Source organism: Hyla sarda, chromosome 3 (assembly GCF_029499605.1).
Source record: "Hyla sarda isolate aHylSar1 chromosome 3, aHylSar1.hap1, whole genome shotgun sequence".
Classification (NCBI taxonomy): Eukaryota; Metazoa; Chordata; class Amphibia; order Anura; family Hylidae; genus Hyla; species Hyla sarda.
Window position 1 is genome coordinate 68,373,430 of NC_079191.1, and position 26,611 is coordinate 68,400,040.

The 26,611-nt window shown below is 46.7% G+C and overlaps 1 protein-coding gene across 1 annotated transcript; it reads left to right on the forward strand.

Annotated features, from left to right (window-relative positions):
- Positions 1-648: 648 nt before the first annotated feature.
- Positions 649-3,049, forward strand: RHOB (ras homolog family member B). Its single transcript, XM_056563097.1, has 2 exons — positions 649-2,506; positions 2,617-3,049. The coding sequence occupies exon 1, from the start codon at positions 830-832 to the stop codon at positions 1,418-1,420; it is 591 nt and encodes a 196-aa protein (XP_056419072.1). The 5' UTR covers positions 649-829; the 3' UTR covers positions 1,421-2,506; positions 2,617-3,049.
- Positions 3,050-26,611: the final 23,562 nt, after the last annotated feature.

Consider the following 26,611-nt stretch of genomic DNA (forward strand, 5'->3'; position numbering starts at 1 on the left):
CCTCCGTAGCCCGTTCGCCCCCCCTTCCCCTCCGCACCCCCTTCCCCTCTGCAGCCCCCTGTGCACTGTCCCACCGCACCCCGGTCACCCCCTTCCCCTCTGCAGCCCCCCTGCACTGTCCCACCGCAGCCCGGTCGCCCCCTTCCCCCCTGTACTGTCCCGCCACACCCCGGTCACCCCTTCCCCTCCGCAGCCCCCCCCGTGCACTGTTCAGCCGCACCCCCTTCCCCTCCGCAGCCCCCGTGCACTGTCCCGCCCGCCGCACCCCGGTCACCCCTTCCCCTCCGCAGCCCCCGTGCACTGTCCCGCCGCACCCCGGTCACCCCTTCCCCTCTGCACTGTCCCGCCGCACCCCGGTCACCCCTTCCCCTCCGCAGCCCGGTCGCCCCCTTCCCCTCTGCACTGTCCCGCCGCACCCCGGTCACCCCCTTCCCCTCCGCCGCACCCCGCAGCCTCCCCCTCTTTTCCCAGGCTGAAGCCAAGGAAGTCTATGACACCCTGTCAGCTGGCCGGAGAAGACCCCGCCCCCTTATCCCTCCTCACCACCAATCAGAGCCCAGCTTCCCGGAGCATGCCGTCACTGCCTCTCCCATTGGCTGGCTATATTAAGAAAGCCGCATGAGGGTTTAAATAGCCGGGGCGCAGCGGGCTGGAGTGTTAAAGATCCTGGAGCAGAGACCGGTGGTGCGGAAGGAGTGTGCACGGCGCCTGGTATACACTGCAGTGTCTGCGGCCATCAATCACATCCGGGTACCGAGCCACCATTAAAACCATAGGCAACCTGAGAAAACGCCGGGCAGCCGCCGGCAACAATAGCAGCAAAGTGGCCATGGCTGCGATCCGCAAGAAGCTGGTGGTAGTCGGGGACGGAGCCTGCGGCAAAACCTGCCTGCTAATCGTCTTCAGCAAGGACGAGTTCCCCGAGGTCTACGTGCCCACCGTGTTCGAGAACTACGTGGCCGACATCGAGGTGGACGGCAAGCAGGTGGAGCTGGCCCTCTGGGACACGGCCGGACAGGAGGACTATGACCGATTGCGGCCTCTTTCCTATCCGGATACGGATGTCATCCTCATGTGCTTCTCCGTGGACAGCCCGGACTCCCTGGAGAACATCCCGGAGAAGTGGGTGCCCGAGGTCAAGCACTTCTGCCCCAATGTGCCCATCATCCTGGTGGCAAACAAGAAGGACCTGCGGAACGACGAGCACATCCGCAACGAGCTGGCGCGGATGAAGCAGGAGCCGGTCCGCGCTGAGGATGGCCGCGCCATGGCGGTACGAATCTCCGCCTACGAGTACCTGGAGTGCTCCGCCAAAACCAAGGACGGTGTCAGGGAAGTTTTCGAGACGGCCACTAGGGCGGCGCTCCAGAAAAGACATGGGCCCAGTGGGGAGTGTATGAGCTGCTGCAAGCTACTCTGATCCCCCTTGGACTACATTGACTATTATACCCTTATTTGAGGGTCTGGGGGGGGGGGGGGGGGGTCTTCACTTTGAGACTGTTAACCCCTACCTGCAAAGAAGAATTACCCTTAGGGGGGGCTTTGCCAGTGACATGATGTACTGTATACACTACTTAAGGATTAATGGGGCACACTATGCTCCCCCTCTCAATCTAAGACTATACCCCCACCATTTGTACATTGATCTGTATATTATATATATATGTGTATATTGTATAGTAGTGTGGCCCCCGTCAGCTGTTGCAAAAGTACAACTCCCAGCATGCCCCGACAGCCGTTGGCTGTCGGGGCATGCTGGGAGTTGTGCTTTTGCAACATCTGTAGTGGGGAATAAAAGACACTGAACTGCAGCCGAAGTTTTCAATATTTTTTTTTTATTTTTATTGTTTTGTATCATTGTTTATGTTTTTTATTTAAGTTTTCCTGTGAAAACGTTATTTTTGCACATATTTTTTTTATTTTTTTCTGACACTCATGCACTTGCCACCTTCATATACACTGTAACATGTTGGCTACGTGTGACCTCATAAGACGTGTGGCGAGGCTGATAAAAAAATAAATAAATTACGGTGTCCTGCGCATATTTGAAGCTGCAGATTTTATGCTGCATAGTTCAATGGAAAAAGGCTTCAAATATAGGCAGGATAGGTACATGTGAATAGACCCTAAAGCAGAGCGGAGTTTGTCATGCCTCTAGGGGCTCATTCGCACTACGGAATCTGCGCCCGGAAAAAATACGTAGTATCAATGAGCCCTGGGCTATGTTCACGCTGCCAGTCAGTAGGCCGGTCAGGTGTGAGAAGTGTAGTAGCATTCTGCGCTATTTTTCTAGTTAAACGGGACAAGAGCAAGGCCCTTGAGGCAGAGTTGGCATTCCAAAAAAAATATATAAAGCTGGCGGTGTGAAGAGTTTTTTTTTTTTTTTTTTGTTAATTTTTTTTTGTAGGTTTACGTAGGACTGCCGTCTGTTGCAACAATGCAAAAAATAAAACCGTAACAGAACTGTCTGGTCAATTCAGCTCTGCTACATCTGTGTATAGCAGTGGTCTTCAACCTGCGGGCCTCCAGATGTTGCAAAACTAGAACTCCCAGCATGCCCGGACAGCCGTTGGCTGTCCGGGCATGCTGGGAGTTGTAGTTTTGCAACATCTGGAGGTCCGCAGGTTGAAGACCACTGGTGTATAGTATTTGTTCTATTATGGAGCTAGGTTACATGACCGTCAATGTTCCACTTGTGAACACTACCCCCCCCTCCCCCCCCCCCCCCCCCCTCTGTCGGCAGTGTTGCAGGACTTGTTCCAAGTCAGCCTAAATCTGGTTCCGTAACAAAAGTATCGGAAAGTCGATAATATATCAATGTTTTTGGATTTTTTTCTTGTTACAGAAGCAGATTTTATGCTAATATTTTTTATTTTATTTTTTATATATATTTTTTTTATTGTTTTGGACAGTGGTACTAAACTGTTTCAAACTCTTTGAAAACAAAAGCGGTCGGCGGTAAAGCGGTGTGTTTTGGATCTGTTTACATGAAGTTTAATATGTGTATATACAGGTTTTTATGTGAAATATTAAAATAATTCTATAAAGATTTTGGTGTTACTGTTTGATGTTTTTAAGAAGTGATTTTTCTTAAGGAATTACCATTTAGGGGTCAGTTCACTCGTCCTTATTTTTGCTGCCCATTGACTTTAAGGTTAAGTTCACACTACGGAATTTCTGGGCAGAATTTTTTGCCAGAGATTTAGCCGGTGGCACTAAGACGGCATGGACTGCATTGCCATCCCCATAGATGGCAATGCATTTCTGGGTGGATCTTTTAGATCTGCTCAGCAATGCATTGACGTCTATGGGGGATGGCAATGCAGTCCGCGCGGTCCTAGTGCTGCTGGCTTGATCTCTGGCAGAAATTTCACAGTGTGAACTAAGCCTAATAGGTAGCAGAATCTGTTACGGCAAAAATCATGTGTGAACTGACCTTAAAGGAGTACTCTAGTGCAGAGTATTCCTGCTCCGTCCTGCCCGGGCTGCAAAATAAATGACAATAAACCATCTCTCACCTTCCTGGGTTCCCGCGGAGCGTCACTACAGCTGATCGGTCCTCCGGTCCATCTCCTTCATACTTCCGGGTGTAACGAAGCGTCACATAGCGCTCAGCCTATCGCCGGCCGAGGCAGAAGATCGCATCGGCCGGCGATAGGCTGAGCACCATGTGACTCTTCGTTACACCATCGCTGGCCGCCGCGATCTTTTGCCTCGGCCGGCGATAGGCTGAGCGCCATGTGACTCTTCGTTACACCCAGAAGTCTGAATAAGATGGACCGGAGGACCCGATCAGCTGTAGTGACGCTCCGCGGGAACCCAGGAAGGTGAGAGATGATTTATTTTGCAGGAGTACTCAGTTTAAAGGAGTACTCTAGTGCAGAGTACTCCTGCAAAATAAATCATCTCTCACCTTCCTGGGTTCCCGCGGAGCGTCACTACAGCTGATCGGTCCTCCGGTCCATCTTATTCATACTTCTGGGTGTAACGAAGAGTCACATGGCGCTCAGCCTATCGCCGGCCGAGGCAAAAGATCGCGGCGGCCAGCGATGGTGTAACGAAGAGTCACATGGTGCTCAGCCTATCGCCGGCCGATGCGATCTTCTGCCTCGGCCGGTGATAGGCTGAGCGCCATGTGACGCTTCGTTACACCCAGAAGTATGAATAAGATGGACCGGAGGACCGATCAGCTGTAGTGACGCTCCGCGGGAACCCAGGAAGGTGAGAGATGATTTATTTTGCAGGAGTACTCTGCACTAGAGTACTCCTTTAAACTGTGTTCACACTTCATTTTCTTATTTCTTTTGGTTGATGAATTCCTGTCTTTCAGTGTGTAGTTCATCAAAACAAAAAAATGAATGTCAAAAAAAGTGTGAACACGGCGTTATGGTGGCCCACAAGTAATGTCCTGACTGCTGGCTTAAACTGATAGCTGTCATGGTATGTGGCTGTAATACGCCTGTTTGGCGTCCCTTAGAACAGCTGTAGCAAAACTACAACTCCCAGCATGCCCGGACAGCCAAATGCTTGCAGTTGTGGAGTTTTACAACAGCTTGAGGCACCCTGGTTTGGAAACACTGGGGGAGGTTTATCAAAACCTGCGCAAAGGAAAAGTTGCCCATAGCAACCAATCAGATTGCTGCTTTCATTTTGCAGAGGCCTTTTTTTTTTTTTTTTTTTAATGAAAGAAGTGATCCGATTGGTTGCTATGGACAACTCAGCAACTTATCCTCTGGACAGGTTTTAAAAAATCTCCCCCATTGTCTTTAAGATATGGGCCCAGATTTATCAAACTATGTGAGAGAAAAAAGGGATTTTCCCACAGCAACCAATCACAGCTCAGCTTTCACTTTACCAGAGCTCGTTGGCTGAGCTGTGATTGGTCACTGTGGGAAAAATCGCTTTTTTTTTTTTTTTCTCATGGTTTGATAAATCTGGGCCATTATGTTTATGGTTTTTTTTTGCCGTTCATAAAACCCCACTTATTCATGTGCTGTGACAGGAATTGAAGCTTGGTCCCATTTACGTGAATGAGGATAGACACGGCCTATGGACAAAGAGCAAGGCTGTTTACGGACAAGATATTTTTGTAATGTCTGATATCATGAAAGGGGCTATTACAATTTATAAATCTTATAACTGGTATCTAGGTTTAATGTCTTACCCCCCCCAGTGATAGCTTTTTGGGGGCATTAACATACTGTAGTGTTGGCATACCCCCAGGATAGGTTTTTATACTCTGTACACAAGTGCAGGCAGCACATTAATTCGGTGCCATATGGCCGTGTGTGAATGAAGTCACCTATACAGCTGTGGGACATATCACTGCTGAATGTAAGGGCTTGTGCAGACCCGCTGATCCTATTATGTACTTTTTGTCTCAACAAAAATAGGATTATGGAGCAAAGCTGCACAAAAATATATATAAAAAAAGGTATATTAGGGTGAAATAAAAGAGGATCCAGCACGGACTTCATGCAAATAAGAACTTCTTTATTCAGGTACCTACTAGAAAAGGATAAAGTGACGCGTTTCACCCAGATAAACTAGCCTTACTCTGTGTATGAGTAAGGGTAGATTAGCTGAAATGCGTCACTTTATCCTGTTGTTGGTACCTGACTAAAGAAGTTCTTATTTGCACGAAGTCCGCGCTGGATCCTCTTCTTTCATTTGTTTGCACCGGTCCGGGCACGGTCGGGGAGCGCAATTAGGGGTGAGCTGATTAACTCTTTCTCTATTAGGATGAAATACATGTGTAAAGGAGGCCTAATGCTGTAATATATTAAGTCGATAGGAGAGCAGGGTACCAATCACAACTGGGCCCCGATGCCTGCCTGAAGACCCTGCTGTGACGGTGGAAGACGTCAGTATTATACATTTTACCTGAGGGCCCCAATACACGTTGCTCTGGGGCCCAGGAGCTTTAAGTTATGCCTCTGTTCATTTATCTTGGGCATCTTTTAGATCACTATGGGGGAGATTTATCGAAACCTGTGTAAAGGAAGAGTTGCCTATAGCAACCAATCAGATCGCTTCTTTGATTTTGCAGAGGCCTTGTTAAAAATGAAAGAAGCGAGCTGGTTGGTTGCTATGGGCAACTTTCCCTCTGGACGGGTTTTGATAAATGTCCCCCTATGACACTGAGGCATGAGTGAGTCCAAAGTTGTGAGTCCACAAGATCGTCAGTTCCAGAGTGGGGAGATACTGCTTCAGCTGCCACCGGATAGCCGTTTACGGTGCCCCATGGGGTCCGGTGAGTGCCACTTACCTGTCCTCGGGGCTCCGGCGCGTCCTCTTCAGGATCCTCTGCATCGTCGGCGCTCTCCATCATCATCATCACGTCGCTGCGCACGCTGTTCTGTCATCCAATTGGAGCGGCGTGCGTAGCGACGTGATGGCGGTGACGGAGAGCGAGGATGCCAGGGAAGCAGAGGCCTTGCTGGAGCGTTGGGGACACCTCGGGAATGTGGCGACAGTGATGGAAGGCGACATTCAGTGACGGTCCAGAGCGGCGGGGATAGGTGAGTACAACTTCCTCTAACAGTGGTCTTCAACCTGTGGACCTCCAGATGTTGCAAAACTACAACTCCCAGCATGCCCGGACAGCCGTTGGCTGTCCGGACATGCTGGGTGTTGTAGTTTTGCAACATCTGGAGCTCCGCAGCTTGTAGACCACTGTCCTATACTTTACATTGCACGGATCCCTCAACATGCGATGGTTTCAACAAACGATGGTCCGTTTGGAACGGATTACCATCGTATGTTGAGGGACCACTGTTGGGCGAGAATATTCGCATTTCAAATTTTTATTGCGAATTCACAAATATTGCAAATATATTCGATATATATTTGAAATGACGAATATTCACTTTTGCATATTCCTTCTTTTCCCTTGTGGGCCAATTAGAATGATGCAAATACACTTGTCAGAGGTCATCAACAACATCCCTAGCAACCAATAGTAAAGTTGCCCACCCCCTCACTGTTTTCTTCCTCGAATATGCGAATATAACGAATTTAGCAAAATTTGCAAATATAGGATGAATATTCGTCTATATATTCGCGAAATATCGCGAATTAAAATATGGCCAATACCGCTCATCACTAATAACCACACACACCGCTCTTAGGCCTGGTTCAAACTTGAGAAGCTCCGCACAGAAAACTTCCATCCGGAGCTTCCAAGGGCGGCCAGCGCTGACTAAATAAGTCAGGGCTAGGACCGCGCAGACATTGTTGTCCCCATAGACATCAATGTCTGAGGAGCAGATTTCGCCAGAACATTGAGCAGGTACAATGTTCTGGCGGAACTTTTTGATCAGAATTTTCTGTCTGCAAGTCCGGCCTAGAAATTCGGCAGTGTGAATGGTGTTCACCGTAAAAAAAACCTTCACCTGCATGTTAAGCTTCATGCAGCGCAGCGGAAATTCCGTAGTGTGAACCCGGCCTTGGGGATCATTTACACTATGGACTCTCCACCTGGAGCTAGGACCACTTGGAAACGCGCCGTCTCAATAGATGGCGATGCATTTCGGAGCAAATTCTGCCGAAAGAAGGAACGTTCTGCCGTAGTGCGAATAGTGCAGCAGAATCCCATTGAAGGGAGGCTGCTGCACCGTATTTTCCAACCAGAATTCCACTCGGAAAAATGCTTAGTGTGTGTGTGTTCATATATTGTGTAATGACTGCAATTAGAGATGAGCGAACTTACAGTAAATTCGATTCGTCACGAACTTCTCGGCTCGGCGGTTGATGACTTTTCCTGCATAAATTAGTTCAGCTTTCCGGTGCTCCGGTGGGCTGGAAAAGGTGGATACAGTCCTAGGAAAGAGTCTCCTAGGACTGTATCCACCTTTTCCAGCCCACGGGAGCACCTGAAAGCTGAACTAATTTATGCAGGAAAAGTCATCAACTGCCGAGCCGAGAAGTTCGTGACGAATCGAATTTACTGTAAGTTCGCTCATCTCTAACTGCAATGTATGAATATTATACATATATGTAAACCTGCATGGTGGCCGCTCTGGTACAGATTTTTCACAGGAGTTCAGGACCTTCTGCGTCCCATGTACTAGCAACAGCGCTCATATTTTCATCTCTTCCTATACATTTAGTACAATACAAATGTTCTTACGTAAACTAAATGGTAAACAACACATCCATTGGCTTTCGGTAATGCTTCCTAGATAAAGGACCTTTTACATTCCTATCATTGTGAAGATGTGTGTATATAATGTGAAAGGCCTAGGCCTTGCAGTAGTAGCAGCGAGGTGGGGGTGGGGGGGTTGCGCCTGCAGTACTTTTCAGTCTAGAACAAAAGTTTCCCCTTCCCCCCCTGTCTCCTCCCTTTTAGGAAAGTTTCCACGCTCCATTTCCCAGTGCAGTCCCTGTTCACCGAGAAGAGTGTACATGATCTGCCAAAATGACCGAGCGCTGCTGTCTTGGTGACGAGACAAAACTGTAATAGTATTAATAAAGTTTTACGACTAAAGAGTGAGGTCACATGGGACAGGATGAGAATTTATTCTCTATATCATTGTTTCCCAACCAGGGTGTCTCCAGCTGTTGTAAAACTACAACTCCCAGCATGCCCGGACAGCCGAAGGCTGTCCGGGCATGCTGGGAGTTGTAGTTTTACAACAGCTGGAGGCACCCTGGTTGGGAAACCCTACTCTACATACAGTGTGGAACTTTTAGGGCACTGAGCACAGGCATTGACTGCAATGCCATTCTGGGCGAATTCCGGCAAAAGAATCAACACGTTCATTTTTTCGTCGAAACCCAGATTTGCATCAGAAGTTCTGCTGCGGAACTTTCGAAGTGTGCACAGTGCAGCGTTGGAAACGGCGGGAGGCTGCAGTTCCACTCCGAATAATCCTGAGCTGAATTTTTGTAGCGTGCACGGAAAATGTGCACACTCGGTGGAACACTGGTGCTACACGGAGACATGCGTGGCGTGTCTTTATTACAATGACTTGGCTGTGAACAAAATAGCCCAACTGCAGAGAAGTGGCGGTCACACGCAACTTGCATTGAGGTCGATGGTGACATGCAACTCGCTACCAAAAAAATCCATCAAGGGTGCTGCAGTTGTTCTATGTCGCATGTGATATCGTTTACTCGTATGACGTGCCCTAAGTTGACGAAATCCACAATGTAAATTGACTTACTGCGGATTGTAATGTGATAGCCTGGGGGAGTAGGGTATATGGGGTGTAGCTGTGCGGTAATCAAAGGGGTATTCCAGGCTAAAACTTTTTTTTATATATCAACTGGCTCCGAAAAGTTAAACAGATTTGTAAATGACTTCTATTAAAAAATCTTAATCCTTCCAATAGTTATTAGCTTCTGAAGTTGAGTTGTTGTTTTCTGTCTAACTGCTCTCTGATGACTCACGTCCCGGGAGCTGTGCAGTTCCTATGGGGATATTTTCCCATCATGCACAGCTCCCGGGACGTGACATCATCACAGAGCAGTTAGACAGAAAACTTCAGAAGCTAATAACTATTGGAAGGATTAAGATTTCTTAATAGAAGTAATTTACAAATATGTTTAACTTTCTGGAGCCAGTTGATATATATAAAAAAGTTTTTTCCTGGAATATCCCTTTAAAGGGTGTCTGATTAACCCTTTCTATTCGTGACGCCAGGGTGAGGGCTCCTCAGTAATGCTTGTCCTACTACCACCCTTCCCAAGAGCGATAGGGAGGTATGCAATAATTGAATGTCCACAACCGGAGAGTTTGCTGAAAACAGTTGGAACTTTTACTGAAGATTTTATGCAAGCGTCATAAACTAAACAGTCTCTATACAGGCAAAGTCTCTTAGAGATTGACAGTGGTTGGGACCTTAAGCAATTTAGAGTCCGGAGACTGATATGCGCTGTTCGTCTGGATTTGGGGGATTTAGTTGAGGTCCAGCAGTCACGCTAGCTTTAGCGGGGATTTAGTTTAGAACGCACGGTTTAGTTTAGGCTGAGGCCAACAGGTTTTCTGGCCTAGTTTGTCTTTGAAAGTTGCGCAGATCCGTCCTGCTAGTCCGGCATCCACGAGAGCAGCAACCCAAGAGAGCGATCATTGGCTACAGCTCCCCTATATGGGCAGGGGCTGGACTAAAGCTAATTGGTCCAATACTTCTGTCAATCATCTTTACAAAGGGTTATGGGTAAGCATTTGACCCAAGGACCTCCAAAGGTCCTCCAACATACCATAGAGGAATTAACATAGTCACATGACCGAAGGTCCTGCGACGCTACCAAGGTAAGTATACTAATATGCATTATATGAAATATATACATTATTAAATATGTACACATAAGCATTATAAAATTAGAGTAGAAGGAGGTAACTAGGGCCTGTCCCACCTGGGGGACCCTACCTGAGCATAGTAACTCTGACTTTGGGAACCACCATACAAGGTACGGTATGCAATACGGTATCGGGACACCACAGTAAAATTTGCGCTGCCGGTCAATTTCTAGATGAGATTTAAATAATTGCATCTGCTTTACTGTTGCACATTTTAATGAAGAAAATCTGCTTAGTGGGCTTTTACCCAATGCAAAGTCCAAAGTGGTGATCTTCAGTTCAAGCGTAGGGGGATGATTGCGGAATGTCCGTCGGGAAAATTTCTTGGCTGATATTCCGTAAACAGCAATCCACAAGGACCAACAGTCCGATCAGAAATGCTCTGTCTCCATAGATGGCGATGGATTTCCAAGCAGATTCATCAGAAAGAACTGACATGTCAATTCTTTCTGCAGCGGCAGAAATCGGGATTTCTGCAGCAGATGTTTCCGTTTTGGAAATTCCGCCTTGTGCGCGGGGCAGCATATCACATTGAAAACAATGGGACTCCGCCGCAAAGGAATTTACAAGCAGAATTTTCCCCCAGGTTTCCTCTCGGAAATTCTATTGTTTGAACATGTCCTTAGGCCTCCTTCTCATACTTATTGTTGTGTTTTCTTTATCTCATGTAGAACACGCTTTGTTTTGGACACCCTAATATACTTTAGTATTTTGGTGCAGTTTTGCTTCATCATTCTCTTTTTGGTGTAACAACAAGTGCATAATAATGGGATTAGTGAATCAGTCTGAACAAGCACATTTAGCTAGGATACGTCCTGCAGCTGTATAAGTGACTTTATTCACACAGGGCCATATGGCACCATATTGATGTGCTGCCTGCACTGGAGACAATGGGTTACATTTGTCAGAACTGTCCTTATCACCCATAGCAACCAGAAAGGAAACTATCCTTGTTATCCATAGCAACCAATCACAATGCAGCATTTGTTTATATAGTGCAGATCATGGCATGGAAGCTGCTCTGTGATTGGTCGCTATTGGTAACATGGTAGTCTTAATAAATGAGGCCTTGTGTAGGTCGCATCTCCTTAGACTTGCCCTATGGATGAGCTGATGTATGCAAACATAATGCATCCATGTATCTGTATAGCGCAGAGTCCTTTTCATTACAGCATGGTTTTCCAACCGGGGAGCCTCCAGCTGTTGCAACCAGGGCTGGCCTTAGGTGTTCAGGCGCCCTGTGCGAGCTAACCTTGTGGCGCCCCCCCCCCCCCCCCATAAACGTACGCAAAGAGGAAAAAAATATTTGTGACAAATATTTTTATATCTAATAAGTCCCCTGCCCCCTTAATCAGTCCCATGTACCCCTTCACCAGTCCCCTGCTCCCCTTAATCAGATGCAGTATAGTTCCCCCACATTAGGTGCAGTATAGCTCTCCACATTAGGTGCAGTATAGTTCCCCCACATTAGGTGCAGTATAGTTCCCCCACATTAGGTGCAGTATAGTTCCCCCACATTAGGCTGGCAGTATAGTTCCCCACATTAGGTGCAGTATAGTTCCCCCACATTAGGCGCAGTATGTTCCCCCACATTAGGTGCAGTATGTTCCCCCACCACATTAGGTGCCATATAGTTCCCCACATTAGGTGCAGTATAGTTCCGCCACATTAGGTGCAGTATAGTTCCCCACATTAGGTGCGGTATAGCTTCCCACATTAGGCACAGTATAGTTCCCCACATTAGGTGCAGTATAGTTCCCCACATTAGGTGCAGTATACTTCCCCCACATTAGGTGCAGTATACTTCCCCACATTAGGTGCAGTATAGTTCCCCCACCACATTAGGTGCCATATAGTTCCCCACATTAGGTGCAGTATAGTTCCCCCACATTAGGTGCAGTACAGTTCCCCCACATTAGGTGCAGTACAGTTCCCCCACATTAGGTGCAGTATAGTTCTCCACATTAGGTTGGCAGTATAGTTCCCCACATTAGGTGCCATATAGTTCCCCACATTAGGTGCAGTATAGTTCCCCCACATTAGGTGCAGTATAGTTCTCCTCATTAGGTTGGCAGTATAGTTCCCCACATTATGTGCAGTACAGTTCCCCCACATTAGGTGCAGTACAGTTCCCCCACATTAGGTGCAGTACAGTTCCCCCACATTAGGTGCAGTATAGTTCTCCACATTAGGTTGGCAGTATAGTTCCCCACATTAGGTTCCATATAGTTCCCCACATTAGGTGCAGTATAGTTCCCCCACATTAGGTGCAGTATAGTTCTCCACATTAGGTTGGCAGTATAGTTCCCCACATTATGTGCAGTATAGTTCCCCACATTAGGTGCAGTACAGTTCCCCCACATTAGGTGCAGTATAGTTCTCCCCATTAGGTGCAGTATAGTTCTCCACATTAGGTTGGCAGTATAGTCCCTCACATTAGGTAGAAGCAGGCTCCCCACATTAGGTAGTAGCAGGTTCCCCACATTAGGTAGTAGCAGCCCCCCCCCCCCACGGACTCACACACACAACAGACAGACAGACAGACAGAAACCCACCCACACATACACACACACAGACACCCACACACAGAGACAGACACCCACACACACACAGACACCCACACAGACACCCACACATGCACGCACACACATCCTGCGCTGCGCTTCTCTCCACATGCGCGACGTCCCTCTTCAGACTCGGGCCGGCCATCCAACCAGAGACGCGGAGGAGGGCGGGGTAAGTGAAACCTCCCTGTGTAATGAAGAAAACTGTGCCCTGAAGAGGAATGTGACCCTCCGCATAGGGACAGAGTTGAGGGAGGATAGTGGGAATGTAATGAGAGGGAGCGGCCTGCAAAGCAGAAAACTGTGTCCCTGTGCGGAGGGTCACATTCCACTACAGGGCACAGTTTTCTTCATTACACCGGCATTTAGCGCTGCTTGCCTGAAGCAGCACTAAATGTCTGAAGAAGTTACCTGCACTGCGCCCGGACTGCACGTCGGGCAATACAAATTACATATGCCTGGTGCGAGCTGTGTTGGCCGCCCGGGCCCCTGTTGCTATGGCGCCCTGTGCGGCCGCACAGCTCGCACACCCCTAAGGCCGGCCCTGGTTGCAACACTACAGCTCCCAGCATGCCCGGACAGCCAAAGGATACATTTACACATACCGTATCTGCTGCTGATTTGCTGCTGAGTTTCACTATTTATTTGTATTGATTTATCAGCATTAAAGGGGTACTCCGGCACTTAGACATCTTATCCTCTATCCAAAGGATAGGGGATAAGATGCCTGATCGCGGGGGTCCTGCCGCTGAGGACCCCCGTGATCTTGCGCGCAGCACCCCAGTTAAAATCAGTCCCCGGAGCATGTTCGCTCCGGGTCTGATTACCGGCGACCACAGGGACAGCGGCGTGTGACATCACTCCTCTGCCCCCGTGTGACGTCACGCTCTGCCCCTCAATGCAAGCCTATGGGAGGGGGCGTGACAGCTGTGGTCGCTGGTAATCAGACCCGGAGCAAACATGCTACGGGGACTGATTTTATCTGGGGTGCTGCGGGCAAGATCACGGGGGTCCCCAGCCACGGGACCCCCACGATCAGGCATCTTATCCTCTATCCTTTGGATAGGGGATAAGATGTCTAAGTGCCGGAGTTCCCCTTTAAATCTGCAGCAGAAATGGTGAATACACCCTATGGGTAGGGTCACACGTAGCGCATCCGCATCGTATTTGATGCTGCGGATGCGCTACTGCCCGTCCCTAGAGTGTGCCTCCAGCTCTGCCCGTGTGTCCCGTGCCCGTGTGTCCCGAGAGTGAGCTGTGAGCCGCAGCCATGCGCATTGTACTCCGGACATCGTGGCCACTCTTGGCATAGCTTAGGGAGCAGGGGGAGCGGCCTCAATGTCTGGAGAGCTGTGCATCCCTCTGTGTCTGCTCATATTGGGGAATTGCTGCTGTGAGCAGGACACATGGGAAAAGCTGGAGGAACACTCTAGGGACGGGCAGTAGCGCATTTGCATCATCAAATACGCTGCGAATGCACTACGTTTCACCCTACCCTGAGGCTGGGTTTCCACTTGTATTTTGTTTTTGTTTTTTCAAAATTTATGAATGGATTTATGAAATGCCATACCCACTTCTCCTACCCCTAGAGCATACTATCAATTATAAAAATCTTAAAAAAAGAAAAACATTATAAGAAAGGTGATTTATATTTTCCTGTTGACTTCTAGCTATGATCTGGCCACAGTTTTTTTGTGCTTTTATGCAACAAATGTGTTGCGCAAAAGAAAAGTGGTGTGATAGCGTGGGGGGGAGTAGGGTATGGGGAGTGTAGCTGTGCGGTGATCAAAGGGTGCTTGTTAACCCTTGCTATTCGCGACGCCAGGCTGAGGGCTCCTCAGTAATGCTTGTCCTACCGCCACCCTTCCAAAGAGCGATAGGGAGGTAGATAAGAATAGAATGTCCACAACCGGAAAGTTTTCTGAAACAGGTATAACTTTTACTGAAGATTTTCTGCAAGCTTCATAAACGGAACAGTCTCTATACATACAACTGCTTACTTTGGAGATTGACAAAGGTTGGGACTTTAGCAATTTAGAGTCTTTTAGTATTGTGCGCTGTTCCACTGGATTTAGGGGATTTAGTTGCGGTCCAGTAGTCACGCTAGCTTTAGCGGGGGTAGTTTAGAACTCACGGTTTTTGTTCAGCTGAGGCCGGTAGTTTTTCAGGCCTAGCGTGTCTTTGCAAGTTGCGCAGATCTGTCCTGCTAGTCCGGCATCCACGAGAGCAGCGACCCAAGAGAGTGATAATTGGCTAGAGCTCCCTTATATGGGCAGGGGCTGGACTAGTGCTAATTGGTCCAATACTTATGTCAATCACCATTACAAAGGCTTGTGGGTAACATGTGACCCAAGGACCTCCAAAGGTCCTCCAACATACCATAGAGGATATCAACATGGTCACATGACCGAAGGTCCTGCGACACTAAACAAGGTAAGCACTATACATTATTATTAACTATACATTATTAATAAATATATACAGGTATTAACATTAGAGAATTAGACTTGAGGAGAGGTGACTATGGGCTGTCCCAACTGAGGGACCCTACCTGAGCGTAGTTACCCTGACTTTGGGGACCTCTACACTAGGTACGGTATGTAATACGGTACCGGGATACCACAGTGGCGTCACTTATTCTTGCACTAATTGGGCTTTTTAAAAAAAAAATTAAAAATCATAATACGTGTCAAATACACATCTAAAAAAAACATGTAAAATCTAAAAATATCTAAAGTGTAAGCATAAGCCCTTATATTAGCAATGGTAATTATTACATTAGTAACTCGTCCATGGAAGTGACTGATGTATTCGGCTCCATTGGCCATAGATAAGGACATTCCCCGCATGCTTTCTGCACAGCTATACAGAATCTGTATCTTCATAGGGAATAAATTGTGGATAGACAAAGACGATATACAGATAAGACATCTAGGGAGGAGGGGGGGGGGGGATTTATCATTGTATGTCAAAATCAAGTTATTTTAACCCCTATTTGCTTATGCATATGTCATGTTATATTTTCCCCATATTTATCATAAGGCCATGTTCACATGACAAAAATGAGCAAAACGTCCACCTGAAAAATAAGGCACTAGGACATACGCCATCTTGATAGACGGCAATGCACTCGTTTATAAGGCCCAATCAATCATTAAAGACCACTGGACCATTTGAGTCCAAAACCTTGAAATGTGTGTACACTGGGTGACGATATGTGGCCAATATCAAAGGGATTATTGGGTGCACAAAGCTCTCATTCGGCCGATAATTGGCTTGTGTAAAAGGATTTTTAGGCACAGTGATGTCATGGTACAGGAATAATGTACACATTGATGTCATAGAACAGGGATTCTGTACACAGTGATGTCCTAGTATTGGGCTAATACACAGCGATGTGACAGTGCAGAGATAATGTACACAGTGATGTCATAGTATAGGGAGGGCTAATACACAGTGATGTCACAGTGCAGGGAAAATGTACACAGTGATGTCATAGTATAGGGAGGGCTAATACACAGTGATGTCACAGTGCAGGGAAAATGTACACAGTGATTTCATAATTAGCAAAGAGAAGAGACAGAGGTAAGATGTAGGTATCTAGTACATACAAAAACACTATAATACTCCCTAAATAAGTAGCAATAACACCTATGGTATAAGGTGAACTACCAACTAACTGCAAAACCAACAATACAAAACTGGAGTCACTGGTATAATGTTAAAAACAAAGAATTTTATTGGTATGCGCAAAAACCAAATTACATGAGAGAGGAGGAAAAACATAAAAAAAAAATTGCACGCTGACCTTCGTCCGGGGACTTGTGGGTATGTGGACTTGTGGGTATTACATGCTGTCACGCGGTTCTCTTTACTTTATGTTTACAATTGTCAGCACACGGCACTTTACCTGTTTGCACAATGATGTCACAGTACAGGGATGATGCACACAGTGGTGTCATAGTACAGGGGAAGTGTACACAGTAATGTCACAGTGCAAGAATAATGTACACAGTAATGTCACAGTGCAAGGATAATGTACACAGTGATGTCACAGAGTATGGGGATAATACACACAGTGATGTCACAGAGTACTGGGTAATGTACACAGTAATGTTACAGTGCAAGGATAATGTACACAGTGATGTCACAGAGTATGGGGATAATACACACAGTGATGTCACAGAGTACTGGGTAATGTACACAAATAATAATGGAGACTGTTGTGGTAATGGTGGGGTGTGTGGTGCAGGGCAGATGTTGTTTCCCTAGGGGCAGATGGTATTAACCCTTTCTGTTTGTGACGCCAGGGCATCGTTTAGCCTTAACCACCCAAAGGTATACCGTAGGATCCTGGGCTAGGCATGGGGGCAATGAAGACACGAGGTCAAGTTACGGTAGCTTTACTGAGGATAGACAGTTGTTACAGTCTATGCAGTACAGCTATGGCCCAAGGAGGTGACCAGTGACACAGAGACAACACAGGTCTGCTTCGACTTGTAGTAGAAAAGAGAATTTAGTGCAGGCCACACTGAGTACACAGAAGTCTTGACTTGACTGACAGGACTGTGACTTTAGCTTACTTTGCACTTGACTTGTGGCTGCAGGACTTGACTTGAGGTCTACAATATTCTGGACACACACACTAAGACGACTTGACTGCACTGGACCTCAGGAACAAGAGAGAGAGAAGCTAGCTCCACCCAGGGTTTATATGGGGGACATATATAATCATAGAACAAAAAATCACAAAGCACTTTCTGCGTTTAAAACACTTTTTCTTTTTAGTAGCCGCCTTCAGGCAACAATTTTAAATAGAAAATAACAGACAATATTCACCCCAAGTGCTCACCGATATACGCGGCAGTCCATCAGAACTCCATTCAATCTTCCCCGTTCAGCGGGCATAAAGAGTTCAGAGAACCTTCCTTCCTCTCATGAAGGAGACCACTGAATGAGCGCGGGACACTTCCGACGTTTCGGAGGACACGCCTTTATATGGGGGACCTTTGGGGTCAGCTGGTCACTAGTACCTCCTGGGTAACAATCACATGGTACATTTATTAAAGATACAACACACAATATAATACTCAACATATTTATATGGGGGAAACAACTGCAGGGGGCCCTGGGGACACTGAGGGACACTGCCTGACAGGGCAGGAAAGGTAAGGGGAAACACCATCCTGTACTGGGCCACCAAACTGTGATGTAACACTAATGAGACAATGTGCACAATTCATGTCAGAGTATATGGACAGTGCACACAGTGATGCCATACAGCACAGTTCTGTCAATTTAGAGAGGTAATAAATACAGTGATGTCAAAGTAGAGGAATAATCCACCCAGTGATCTTACAATCCAGGAATTATACAAACAGTGATGTCATACTAATGTAGTAATGTCATAACACAAGTTTAAAGAGTACCTGTCATCAAACCATATTTTCTATGATATGTACAACGAAGAAACAAACCGGCGTCCTGCACTCACCGCTCAAACTCTGGTCAGTCAGCTCCCATCTCTGGCTGCTCCTCCGGTATGGTGGTCGAGGTAGCGTGGGGCGCTCAGAGGCGACTGCCGGCGGTTTCACTCATAGGTATGCTCTTCTTCTGGAGGACGCCTGTTTGTTTCTTCATTGTACATATAATTGATCACTATTCTACTTGTCCTAGCACCTCCCCGGCTGGATTAACTAGCTACCTGACCTGGTAAGACACCGTCCATTTCGTGAGACTGCGTCCGCAAGGTATCAGTGCCACTTATTCTTTTTTTTCTTGTTGTTATCTTTTAAACCATATTTTCTAAACTAACTCAGATTATATTCCCTAACTACTCCTAACACCCCTTCTGCCAAAAAATTCTTAGCTGTGAAAAGCTCTGTATCTTGTGTGAGCTCCCGGCAGTAGAAGATGGGCGTTCTCTAGCAGGGGCGACGTTTCTGAAGCCTGCGAGAGCTGTGCCTCGCCATGCCCCGCACACACTTCCTGAGTTTGGACTTCTGCAAGTCTGGGTGGAGACCAAATTAACTGTTTGGGAACAGAACAGAGCCACCTAGTGGCCGTTTTTTCAATCACATTAAAAACATATAAAGATTGAGAATTTTAACAGCAAGTAAATAGCAAAGTGTCTTATAATAACATAATATATTAAAAGTTTTGTTTGGTGACAGGTACACTTTAATGCAAAAATCAATGCAATAGAGAAGGTAAAATACATAAAGCAGGAGTAGTCATAGGTCTCCATAGTCAAAATTTGAATGTGGGTGCATTAGGTTTTTTTACATGACACATTACATACATTTTAACACTGACTGCGCCTTACGTGTAAGAGGAAGTAGACCCTCTTAGTTGTTTGTTCCCCATATCAGCTGCTGTGCCTGCTACCCTGATAGATACACCCAAGCCTATTAATATAATATAAGCATACATGTAGTATCATCTATGGGTTAGTACAGTTGTTGTTTCCAACAGTTCAAGAAAATATCATCATTTAATGAAATGTGGCCCATCTATGTGTCTGGAATCCTTGGCCTATTGGACCTACCAGTAGAGATGGTTAGTATGACCCTTGAGTGAGTGTCTTCTTTCCTGGTGTTTGGAAAGGGAGAGCTTTGGGAAGTAGTATGGCGAAGCCTGAGCTAGGGTGCTACATCCCCCTTTAACACATGCAGATGTTTCACCTATAGGATTGCCACCATTCCTATAACAGAAGCCCACTACACGCACAGGTTTCATGGCTCCTCAGTCAACATGTACAGGGATTTAGTTCACTGGAGACATTGAAAAGATCATGTAAATTACTTGTATTGGTGAATCACAAAGAAGTGAATAGCTAGGGGGGGCTGGAAACAATGGATTTTATGGAGACCATGGGGGTTTACTTGAGGAAGAAGAGAAAGTGTGATCGCCCAAGGCCTAAATAGGGAGGAGAATGTTTCCAGTGAGTACTTTGCAAATGAAAGGAGAGATAATGGTGAATCTTCTAGGGGTTGGTAGAGTCTGATGGAGGATGCCATGATATTTTTGCATTTATATGGACCTCTTGTGCATCTTGTGGACCTCGTTTGCAGCTTGGGTTGCCACCTGGCCAGTATTTTTCCGCCACGGCCGGTTATTTGGCCGCCCTGCCAGTATTTTTATATCAAAAACACCGGCCATGCAATGGTATTTATCCAACCAATCCTCCAATTCCTGGTGCACCATACACTATACTAGTGTTTCCCAACCAGGGGGACCTCCAGCTGTTGCAAAACTACAACTCCCAGCATCCCCGGACAGCCAACGGCTGTCCGGGCATGCTGGGAGTTGTAGTTTTGCAACAGCTGGAGGCACCCCTGGCTAAGAAACACCGACCTTTACTATATACTACTATATAGTTCAACATGCTGGGAGTTGTAGTTTTCGTGTGGGGCAGCTGCCTATCAGGGCATACTGGGTATTGTAGTTAGTAACTAAGTGCAAATCCTGAATTTAATTAAAAAAGAAGCGATCAAAAAGTCACCTCAAAACAAAAATGGTACTGTTAAAAACTACAGATAGGGGTGCAAAAAATGAGCCCTCATACAGGCCCGTATAAGGAGAAATAAAAAAGAGTTAGTGGTCAGAATAGGACAAAATTTCCCCCGCATACGTGCATCCTGTGATGTCACGCATATATAATTAATTATGCAAATTAGCATGGCCAGTATTTTTATTTTTTTTGCAAGAAAAGTGGCAACCCTAATTGCATCCCAACTGTAATATGACCATGTGCCTGAAACCCTGGAATACTGTATCTCCATATGACATTACAAATTATGGAGGCATTCTCCTGCCTCTGGAAGCATCTAGAGTGGAATATGGTGCCTCCCAGAGCCGTGTGAACATAGCCGAATACGGCAAAGACTTGGAGTTTTTCCTGGTTTTCGAACTTCTTTGCCCATTTTTATGAGTAGGGAAAAATAAGCCTGTGATCCCATAGAAGGAAGCTGGACAATGGCGATGAAGAATATAGCCACAGGCTGCAGCGCAAACATAATAGAGCCCAGCACCAGCTGACCCCTGTCCAAGAAAACAAGCGTCAGCACTTTCCTATGGCATGGAGGGACTGTGTGACAGATCAGTGAGCTCAGCCTCACCAGGCCCAGAACCAACAATGATATGGTGAATGGGAGGCCGCTGCGTCCAAACCTTAACCCTTTCACAGAACGGAGAACAAATGCTGCATTATGTCTGCAGCCTCAGATCTATGGACGCCTTTGTGCTGCTTTCATGTGCATGCTAAGTATGCTGCGGAAAATCTGTTTAAAGGGAAACAGTAGTATCAAGGTTACCCATTGGATTATAGATGTCCCATAAAAGAGGAAGTAGCTCTAAATGCCTTGATCCCAAAGTGCCAATCTGGGGGCCACAACACGGGATGTTTTCTTCTGTGACTCCTTAAAACAGTTTTTCCCAACCAGGGTGCCTCCAGCTGTTGCTATACTACAACTCTCAGCAGCCTTCAATTGCATGGCAGAACTTATGACGTAAATCTGGGTTAGGCCGAAATAATCAACATGTTTATTTTTTCGTCTGAATTTGCTTAGAACTGCATTGAAGTCAAAGCCTGTGCCGCCATTATGCTGCAGAGGCTTATGCAAGCGCAATTCCGCTCAGCGTATGTTCATAGCGTGTGTAGAGCAAGGTTTTCCAACCAAAGTGCCTCCAGATGTGACAAAACTACAACTCCCAGCATGCCTTCGGCTGTCTGGGCATGCTGAGAGTTGTAGTTTTGCCACAGCTGGAGGCACCCTGGTTGGAAAACACTGCCTAAGAAGCTGAAGAGTCCTGTGCTGACATATGTGAAGGGTCAGGGTGCCATCAGATATTATCATTAGTATATAATGTAAGCTATTTTACAGCACATCGATCAGCACAATTTATAAATATCTTCCTAATTCATAGTTATTGTGTAGCTGATAGCGAGGGGTTACAAATATGATAAATGCCCCATGCACACACACTACAAAAATAGGCTAACACTGAAAAATAGGAATACTTTTTGCATTAATTAAAATGCCCCATGTAAACAAGAAAGGCAATTGTAGATAATCAATAAAAAATACTGTTCATCAATATATAGGGGGCTTATGACTAAGTGGTAACCCACAAAACACGTCAAGAATTGCTGTTCTTGTATCGTGACGTCTTCTGTATTGTTTAAATGGATCCTTAATAAAAGATGTTTTAACACAGGACCTCCGACTGAGCACTGGACTTCTTCTCTTGTACTGATTCCTATTCTCTGTTCCTGTGAGTGTCCGGTGCACTCTCATAGGAGAACACAAGTGAGTGAGCCAACAACCTTCCTTTGCTTATGCAAATACATTGGAGAGACCATCTTTGCATTTGTCCATATAGGTTGAACACAAGTCAATGACAATGCCAATGAATGCCGATGAGCCACTTCTACTTGTGCAGAAGCCCTCATCAATAAGTGATTGTCCTGGTTACAGGTGGCTCTTAAATGGACTGTCTCAGGAGAGACATTGATTACATTTGGAGACGCCATTTATATCTGATCATAGGGGGTCTGACTTTTCCGACCCCCGCTGGGCAGCCACATGGCCACCCTATTCATTGTCTATGGGAGCACCGGAGATAGCCAAGTACAGCGCTATGCTATCTTCAGTGCTCATGTGCTGCTTACCACTCCATTCTGTGGTGCAGCTTGGGTCCTCAGGATGTGGTAAATGGTTTGAAAATACAAAATAAACTCTATGGGACAACCATACAGAGGGTATTCCTAAAAGAAGAACATAAAGGCACGCATTTCATGGGCTTGTGATTCCCCCCTATTGATTCTTGGGCTAGGGTCACACTAAAGAATTTCCCAGTGTAATTCCGCGTAGAGATTACACTTGGAAATTCCAGAACATCAGAATCCAATTGCTGTCAATAGGATAGGCTGCACAGTGCACAAATTCCGCAGCCGGAGTGATGATCTCAGTCATTCTTTCGGTGGAATCCGCCTGGAATACAATATTTGTGGTCCTAGCACTGATTGATTCAGTAGGCACTGGCCGCACTCACCTTAGACTAGGAACTCCGTTTTAAAATTCCACTTGAAAATTGCTGGCAATGGGATTTAGCTGCACAGTGCACTCTGCGAAATTTAAGTGACGAAAGTTCCGCTACTAAAAATTCCACTGTTGTAAGAATGATCTTGCTCATTCTTTCAGCCCAATCTACCTGGCGTCTGAGGGGTATGGGTGAGAGATGAGGGAATTTTAGAAAATTTCGATTCGGACGATTCGTCAAATTTTCTGAAAATATTAGGTTCAGTACAAATTTATTTGCGGTGAATCTGTATTAAAAACGGCAAGTTCTGGCCTACAGAGCGCCTCAATAGGGGTGTAGAACACTTTGCCTTGCTTTAACATGCATAAGGAGTGTGCTGGGTTAGTGAAATAATACTGTTATTCAGTATGACATGCAGATTAGAGGCATCACTATTAGAATCACTGTCACAGTGCCTGGAGTTGGGATCAGTATGAGGAGACCATTTAGTGGCTGAATGAAACAGCATGGAGGTGGCGGCAGCTTGAGGAGACCATATAGTGGCTGAATGACACAGCCTTGAGGTGGCAACAGCCTGACGAGACCATGGGGCCTCACAATTGAAAAAATTAAAGATATTTTTTAACATTTAAATTGAAGATTTCAAATGGATGAACCTAAAAAGTTTTATTTAATGTGCCAGCAGCATGAGGAGACAATATGGCGGTACAATGACACAGCCTGGAGGTGGTAGAAGCATGAGGAGACCATATAGTGGCTGAATGACACAGCCTGTAGTTGGCGGCAGCATGAGGAGATCATATAATGGCTGAATGACACAGCCTGGAGTTGGCGGCAGCAAGATCAGACCATATAGTGGCTGAATGACACAGCCTGGAGTTAGCGGCAGCATGAGGAGATCATATAGTGGCTGAATGACAGCCTGGAGTTGGCGGCAGCATGAGGAGACCATATAGTGGCTGAATGACACAGCCTGGAAGTGGCCGAAGCATGAGGAGACCGTATAGTTGCAGAATGACACAGCCTGGAGGTGGCAGCAGCATGAGGAGAACATGTGGTGGCAGAATGAGACAGCCTGGAGCTGGCATCAGCATGAGGAGAACATATGGTGGCAGTATGAGACAGCCTGGAGGTGGCATCAGCAGCATCAGGAGTCCTGAAAGTGACCCGGTGACTTAGTGGGGCGGTGGGTGGCAATACCAGTACCCGGTGACGAAGGTGGGTGAAAAAAGGAGAACTTGGCATCAGATGTGTGGCATCAGGCAGGTGGCAGGATCAGAACAGTAGCTGAGGCAGGTAGGCAGAAGAAAACGGTCTCTTTTGTAAAAGTGTTATGTAAAACGTAACTTTTAATAATACTCTTAGAATAAAATATATGTACCCAATTTTGTTTTTAAATCAAACAAAAGGAAAACTGTGCAAAAAACAACATGTACCACCTACACCATCAAGTATTGATGTGATGCAAAAACCTCTAATAGTTGGAAGGGAACAACGTATAGTCCATTGTAACAGGTGGGAGTAAAAACTTCCCCTGAAAGGCCCTACTCTCGCATTATTAATTCCCTTTATGGCAAGTGTTACTCGCCCTTAAAAGGGCGGCCCCACACAGCAAACTCTCCCTATTTCCACCTAAAAAAAACTCTGAAATGGCAGTGTTGTAGGTGGAAATAGGGAGAGGTTCCTGTGTGGGGCCGCCCTTTTTAAGACAAGTAACACTTTCCTCGAAAAGGTAGAATGGAATAACGTATTGTCCATTATAGCAGGTGGGGGTAAAAAATTCCCCTGTAAGGCCCTACTCTCGCCCTATTAATTTCCTTCTTGGCAAGTGTTACTTGCCCAAAAAAGGGCGGCCCCACACAGGAAACTCTCTCTATTTCCACCTAAAAACCTTGGGAAATGACAGTGCTTGTAGGGGCAAGAAAGCGGATGTAGAAAGCTACTCATCAGCGACTGTAGACTCAGGCTGCTGCTGATGGAGCTGGTACTGCTCCTGCCGCCCACCCCTCCCCAGCAGCCATGGCAGTGGAAGGTGAGTGCAGAGGGACCCCGAGTCAGACCTGCGAAAGGATGGACGATGGTGCAGATAGGCATCGGCCAACTGACTACGTAGGATGTCTTTGTAGTTGGTCAGTTTGTCCGCCCTCTCAGTGGGTGTAAAAAAGGCCCCCATTTTGTGCCGGTAACGATGGTCCAATAAGGTGGAGAGCCAGAAGTCATCCTGCTGCTGAATGGTGACAATTCGGCGGTCACTACGGAAGCAAGTGAGCATACATCGTGCCATTTGTGCAAGTAACTTCGAGGGAGTCCCTGCCTCTATTTCCCCTGCATACTGCCACAATGTGACTGGGTCCTCTGTCTCGCCTTCCTCATAACCCTCTAGCTCCTCTAGCTGCTCCTACTTCTCCTCTCCTGTCAGATTACTAGAAAAACCGCACATCTCGCAAAACCTAAACTGTGCTCCAGTGTGCCCCTCCCCCTACTCCTCCAGTTCAGCCCTCACAGGGCTCATATGGCCGTGAGATGTAGGGGCTACGTCTCCAGTGCTCTGACCAGCCATCGTTTCCAACACATGTTGTAGTAAATGAAGCAGTGGAATTATGTCGTTCATCCTGTAATCCTAGCGACTGGCTAATATTGGCTTCCTCAAAGGGCCTGAGCAAACGGCAGGTGTCACGTATGAGCTGCCACTGGTTGACATTGAAGTTACCCAGGGGAGTCCCCCTATCAGCTTGGATCATCAAGAAATTGGTGATGGCCTTTTTCTGTTCGTATAGTCGGTTCAACATATGGAGGGTGGAATTCCAATGCGTGGAAACGTCGCAAATCAGACTATTTTGGGGGATACCGTTCTGAAGCTGCAGCTTAAGGAGGGTGTGCTTGGTGGTGTACGAGTGGCTGAAGTGCATGCAAAGTTTCCTTCCCATTGTTAGGATGTCTTGCACTTCAGGAACCGCTTGACAACCAGATTGAACATGTGAGCCATGCAGGGCACATGTCTCAGGCTTCCTTGTCGAAGCGCAGACAAGATGTTCTTCCTGTTGTCGGTCACCATGATCCCATTTCCAGTTTTCGTGGAGTAAGAAATTTTTCGATTTCTTCATGAATGACTTTTAGCAGTTCCTCCCCTGTGTGACTCCGTTCACCAAGGCAAACCATGTGAAGAACAGCGTGACACCGCTGTGCCCTGCACACATGGTATGCTGGAGGGGCTGAGGAGGCGGAGTTGCACACTGTCACTGGACCAACTGCCTGAGAGCGTGGAGGCGGAAGTGGCGTGACCTATCCAAATTGCTGCACAGTGCCTGTGCAGGAACCACATTTACCCAGTGGGTCGTAAAGGACATGTATTGTCCCTGACCGTAGTTACAGCTCCACACGTCGACACTGCCATGCACTTTTGTACACACCGACAGGCTCAAGGACTGGCCCACCTTCTGTTCCTCAAAATTGTGCAGGGCTGGTACTGCCTTCTTCGCAAAGAAATGACAGCTTGGGACTCTCCACCTCGGCTCGGCACAAGCCATCAATTCTCTGAAAGGTGCAGAGTCCACCACTTGAAAAGGGAGGGACTGCAGCACCAGCAACTTGGACAGGAGCACATTCAGTTTCTGCGCTCTTGGATATGGCTTCGCCAATGGATTGCTGGTGGAATGGCTGACTGTCGTCTAGATCATACTCACTAAATAGTGGAGCTGAA

Excerpts from the sequence above, each read along its gene's own strand:
- RHOB (XM_056563097.1), top strand. The coding sequence starts at position 830 with ATGGCTGCGATCCGCAAGAAGCTGGTGGTAGTCGGGGACGGAGCCTGC.